The sequence below is a fragment of the Anneissia japonica genome, unplaced genomic scaffold, assembly GCF_011630105.1.
Source record: "Anneissia japonica isolate Jap-2015-1 unplaced genomic scaffold, ASM1163010v1 scaffold287994_len634616_cov204, whole genome shotgun sequence".
Classification (NCBI taxonomy): Eukaryota; Metazoa; Echinodermata; class Crinoidea; order Comatulida; family Comatulidae; genus Anneissia; species Anneissia japonica.
In genome coordinates, this window is record NW_022707798.1 from 1 (window position 1) to 5,798 (window position 5,798).

Here is a 5,798-nt window from a genome sequence, read left to right on the forward strand (position 1 = left end):
AAAACTGCAGTGTAAAAATTAATAAAATTAAAAAATTAACAACTACAAAGGCACAATGATTTTGTAATAATAGGACAGAGAGAGAAATGTAAAAGATTCGAGGCTTGGAAAAAAAATACACCCAATGCGGTCGAATGTGATCACACATGGTATGAGGGCGAGTATCGAAAAGTTGTTCATATCAGACGCTTTTATAGAACCTATAGCAGGAATGCGGCTGTAACATTTTGATTGAGGTTTGCAAGACCTCAACAATAAACCATTATTTGTAATTACAGCATTTATCACAGCTCATACAGACTACCAAAAAACCTGGAATTGAAGCCATAGGCTTCTTTTTCTTGCGAACTTTAGATGGGCTTCTTTTCGAGATGTGCTTCATTTCGAGATGAGCTTCTTTTCGAGATCTGCTTCATTTCGAGATGGGCTTCTTTTCGAGGCTACTTTTGTAAAGTAAAGAGGGGGCTTCTTTTCAAAATGAGTACTGTAAATTTTGCGAATTTGTACTATAAAACAATAAATACGGCTACTGTAACATCAATCTGTATCATGGAGTGTATTTAACTGACATTAAATCATCTAAACGTCTGTATAAACCAAGCTTGTTTTTAATTTATTTTGTTTTTTTGAAATTCATGTACAGTGTAGGCCTATATACTGTACTATTTCAAAAAGAAGCTTATGCTATCATGAAAAGAAGCCCATGGACTTCTTTTCAAGATGGGCTTCTTTTTTAGGCTAATTTTGCAAACTAAAAAGGGGGCTTCAATTCGAGGTGGGCTTCCTCTCGAGGTTAAGTCCACTGGGCTTCAATTCGAGGTGTTACGGTATTTAGTAAACCACCGAGAATATAATATGAAAAATAGTTTTTCAAGTGGTCCGTTGTCAAACGAGAATAAAAACAAATAGGCTAGTATGTTTGAGCTGCATTCTCTATCTTTCTATTTCTATATCTTTACGATTTTTTATAATCAATTTGCATAAAACGTTTCTTAGCATCGTTGAAACCATTCTTATATATTATTTGATGTTCATAAACGTTCATTCATGCATGCATCTGTTAACCAGGAAACTGTATAAAATACATACATATGCTCTATACTAACCCTAATTATACATTAGATTTATAACTAAAATAATAACTCGTTAACGTCTATCAAAAGTGAAACGGTTATCTAAACAACTGACTGCGACATATTAAATTAGGGTGTCATAATCATTGAGGACTTATCTATGTACAACAGTTGGTTCTAAGACCTTAAAAAATATGCGACGATTTAGTAAGTTCTTATTATTTCTCATCTGGAAATATTCATGTCTAGACGTTGTGGAAACAAAGTGCCCGTAAGTAAGTATTGGTTTACGTGTAATCAGAATCTTAAATTTAATATTATTACTACACTTAATGATAGGGTGTGATAATTTTTGTATAGGCCTAATTAGATTATCTTAGTGAGGTCTGCGTAATAAGGGCATCATTCTGAAAAATGTCGATGGATATTCTTCTTAGCAGATTTGTGTGTGTACATGATGATAGTAACTGCTATCTGATTTATACGGAAAGTGGTAAATGGTACTACAAGAATGCGGAAAATTCTCCCAAAGAAATCGGTATGAAATATAATATTTTGTATTTCCTTGAAGAAAGATTTTGATGATGATGGTATTCAGCTATAGCTAAGAACTAATACTGAAACTCATATAACAATCATAAGTGAATGGTATCATAGTCAAAACCAACACAAACTATTTACAGATTAGGCCTTATTATAATGTGCATTATATTTATGAACCCATATTGTATACATCACATATCACTGCAAAAACTTTGATGTTACTAATTGCAAGAAAAATTTATAAATAATAAGAATAATATTATATTTGCGTAGTTAATTTTGTTTATCCTTTTAAATAAGCTATTCAATGTTTTAATTTTCATATAGGCCTATATATATATATATATACATATACATATATATATACATACATATTTATAATATATATAATATATAGGCCTATAATATATATATTATATATATATATACAATAAGAATTCAGACATTATATAACATACCTAAAAGTACATACATATTAATAAGGGTGTATTTATGTATAACATACTTAAATACATCCTTATTTTCTTCCTATCTGGTTTAAAGACGTGCACTTTTCGTCGGCATTGTGCTACAAATTCATCCGAGGATCATCAAGACAGCAATCGGCTTATAACGCTCAAATTGAATGCAAACAACAAGGAGGAAACATTGCAGTAATAAAAAATGACCAGCAGTACAATCAGTTGGTAGAGAGTGTTCTTCAGACATTGCCTGTATATCAAGAAAGTTATTTCAACGTACACCTAGGGGAAATAAACGTAGGGACGTGTGCTAAAGTTTCAATAGAAGACGGGGCACTAAACTTGTTTAATTCTGAAAAACTTGAAAAGAGCGACTGCAACAAAAATCAGTCTATTAACTCTCTTATGTGCGAGGCTACTACAGGTACGTGTGAAATAGTCAACAAAATACGATATGCATTAAATTGGTTTTGTTTAAATAATAAAACCGTAAAAATCAACAGTAATTAAATAGGTACACTCCCTTTCACTGTGATTTACTATGTAAAGGGGAAATAAGACAGTACAAAGATAACAGGTAGAGCCTATAGGTACTGTAACTTAGATAACATCCTTATTTTAATATATACAAATATTTCTATACAGACAAATAAAATGATAAAATCACAGCCACGGGCGCCGCAGATCATGGGAACGGGGGGACACGTCCCCCGATATATTTTTAAGGTTGGTTGGTTATCCCCCACTCCCTACCTTTTGGTGGCAATCTGCTTTCATAAGTCAAAAAGATGCCTGGAAATGAACTGCATAAAATACTGACCCAGCTGGTTTGAACGAAAGAGCCCTGTACAGCCAGGGTACATCTTCTTATAACAACATACCGGTATCTCTCCCCACAAATATCAAAAATGACCTATACACGACTTGAGTGCTCGTGCCTTTATAATAATCTTAGAAGATGAGAAAAAAAAAACGTGTAAAGATAAGATTTGTTTTTCGGCACACGAAGTAGGTAAAGTAAAGTAAATACATCAAATATTGTACATAAATAATATATTGTACATAAATATATATATTATACATAAATATTTATATTGAATTTTATGAATCCTGTAATTGGCGTTTTACGCAGTTGGATGGAATGAAATAAAATAAATAAAATAAAAAAATAAAGACAATTAGGCCTAAATTTTATTTTCTATGGTGCGTCACAGGGATTAAATAGATCTCTATGATTGCCGAAAATCCCTAATAAAAGACTTATATTATGAGAAATTTGTTGGCACTTCTTTTTGACTATAATAATGGTGATGTGATGGTGATGAATTTCACTATAAGAGTGTCATTTCTGACCATCTAGAGGTACTATTTACCTAAATTTTCGCGCCTCAGCCCCAATCATGGTGAGGCTGAGATGGGTGTGGATTCACGACTTTAAGTAAGTTCAGCAAAATAAATGCATAAAAGACAATGCTTTATAGTTTTATTTTCTATGGTGCATCATACAGATTATGAGATCGCTATGACTGCCGAAAGTTCTAGATAAAAGATCGTGAGAAATTTGTTAGCGCTTCATTTTGAATAAAATGGTAATGTGATATTAGAACATTATGATGTAGGCCTGCACGCAAAGGCGATCATCAGGCACCATCAGCCATATATTTACGTATATATAAAATGAAAACATACCGTATTGCTTACAAATGCTAATATTTGATTATTTTAAGACCTAAATTGGTTTAACACAGGAGATATATGATTTCCCATCATATTTTTCTCAACATACTTCTGAGCATCTGCAGAACTTGCCTAAAGACCCCAATGATCGCAGTCAAAGATCAGCCAGTTTCTTATCATTCTTTTGATGTGTTTGACGTCATAATTTTAATATATACTAATCGAATGTGACTAGACTGCCAGAGATGTATAAGATACGCTCTCTTCTGTGCATTACTTTTTTAAGTTTGCTGGATCTCGAATGGCGAGGCTACTTGTATGTATAATGTGATTTTAAAGGCATATGTTATATGAAAAAAGTGTATCTAATGGTATTCGAACCTTCAACCTCTCGATATCAACCATCATACCATTAGATTACAGAGACGGTATAGGCACAGACCCAATAATGGCACTTTCTCTCATGCTTTCGCTTAACAATAGTCAGCCAAAAAAACTTATGCCTCAGCTTGGTTCAGCTGCAGCCTAGCTTTTATATATACCGGTATATATCCTTTAATGCTTATATTTGTTTTTCTCCTCCATCATATTATTCTATTATGCTAGATTTAACCGATACATTACGTCCTACACCAAAAATGAATTTATTGCCAACTACAAGTAAAACAACTGCAGACAGTATTACAAACTTTTATGTTGAACCAATGGAAGAAGATCAAGTAAAGACACCACGCCTATATATTTTAATACCACTTCTCATATTAGTGTTTCTAATTGCCGTGTCAAGTTTGTTCATCTGTTGTCAAAGAGGAATGCGGAAAAGGTATATTAAACATTTCCTTAACCTAAGTCAAAAGGGGACAGAAACATAGCAGTATTATTATTGCATAGGCCCCTAAATATCCGTATGATGATCTTTACAATTCTACAGTATAGAACCCCTATTACGGGGACTCTTTCGGGACCAACAAATTCTGAATAAAGTAAAAACTTAGCTTGCATATGACAGTATGAAACCAAATATGGCCGCAATGATGTCAATCGGCCGGTCCGGCAGGCAAGGAGTTAAGTAATATCCGCTAAACAAAGTTTAGCCTTTTCAAATTACTTTCTCCTTTTAATTTCCGTTGTGTGGTTTTAATTTCTTCATCCTAAATGGTATTTAAATAGAAGATTGACACCGTTTTATTATTATTATTATTATTATTATTATTATTATTATTATTATTATTATTATTATTATTATTATTATTATTATTATTTATTATTATTATTATTACTATTATTATTATTATTATTATTATTATTATTATTATTATTATTATTATTATTATTTATCTATTTATTTTAGACGTTGCAGTCGTCACAACGATCAGCTAGCCTTATCAGGAGTCTCGGATGAAAATATCAAAAGAAGTTAGTTTAATTAAATTATTCTCATTCGTTTTATGTTTTACTAACCGCCGTTGTTGTCTTTAATTGTTGACAGGAGATTATAAATAAAAATCTATAGGCCTTAATGAACATTCTGTAACATGGATGCAGTCCTACTGAAAGCCGGGCACTGACTGGGTCGTACGGCGGCCGTACGACCGTCGCATGCGAATCCAACTCCGCTCCCCGTGAGCGCTAGACGACACGACGCCGTTTGCTGATTGTCGGTGTTGTCTGAACGACGGATCGTCATTAAAAGCGATCAGTTGCACGCCTGTCGTCGCATTGCTTTCTTCATAGAATCTGTTTGCATAAATAATTATTCCGTCTTCCACAGATGATGTTGGCGACGCAGTGCAATCAAATGTAGAAAATCTTCTTGGAAGTCACAATGCTGTGGATATGCAAAGAAGTGGAGACGAAGTAGAAAATGAGTACTACACCTCGCCAACTGCTGGAAATGACATCCAAGTCCAGCACAACCCTATATACAATGTGTTCGATATTGCATGCACATCTGAAGATACTGAAAGAGGCATCTATGAAGCTGTCTCTTATACACATCTAGATGTGTATAAGAGACAGATATATATACATATACATATATATA

General features: G+C 33.2%; 1 protein-coding gene across 1 annotated transcript; it reads left to right on the forward strand.

Moving 5' to 3' along the window:
* The first annotated feature begins 1,232 nt into the window (after window positions 1–1,232).
* Window positions 1,233–5,718, forward strand: LOC117106421. Its single transcript, XM_033247785.1, has 7 exons — window positions 1,233–1,344; window positions 1,514–1,611; window positions 2,160–2,501; window positions 4,361–4,577; window positions 5,106–5,170; window positions 5,526–5,664; window positions 5,712–5,718. The coding sequence occupies exons 1-7, from the start codon at window positions 1,268–1,270 to the stop codon at window positions 5,716–5,718; spliced, it is 945 nt and encodes a 314-aa protein (XP_033103676.1). The 5' UTR covers window positions 1,233–1,267.
* Window positions 5,719–5,798: the final 80 nt, after the last annotated feature.

What these genes read in the sequence shown, in the direction of transcription:
- LOC117106421 (XM_033247785.1), top strand. Translation starts at nt 1,268, where the DNA reads ATGCGACGATTTAGTAAGTTCTTATTATTTCTCATCTGGAAATATTCA. An exon ending in GTTGTGGAAACAAAGTGCCC is followed by an intron (nt 1,345 to 1,513) that starts GTAAGTAAGTAT and finishes TCTTCTTAGCAG; the next exon opens with ATTTGTGTGTGTACATGATG. An exon ending in CAAAGAGGAATGCGGAAAAG is followed by an intron (nt 4,578 to 5,105) that starts GTATATTAAACA and finishes TATTTATTTTAG; the next exon opens with ACGTTGCAGTCGTCACAACG.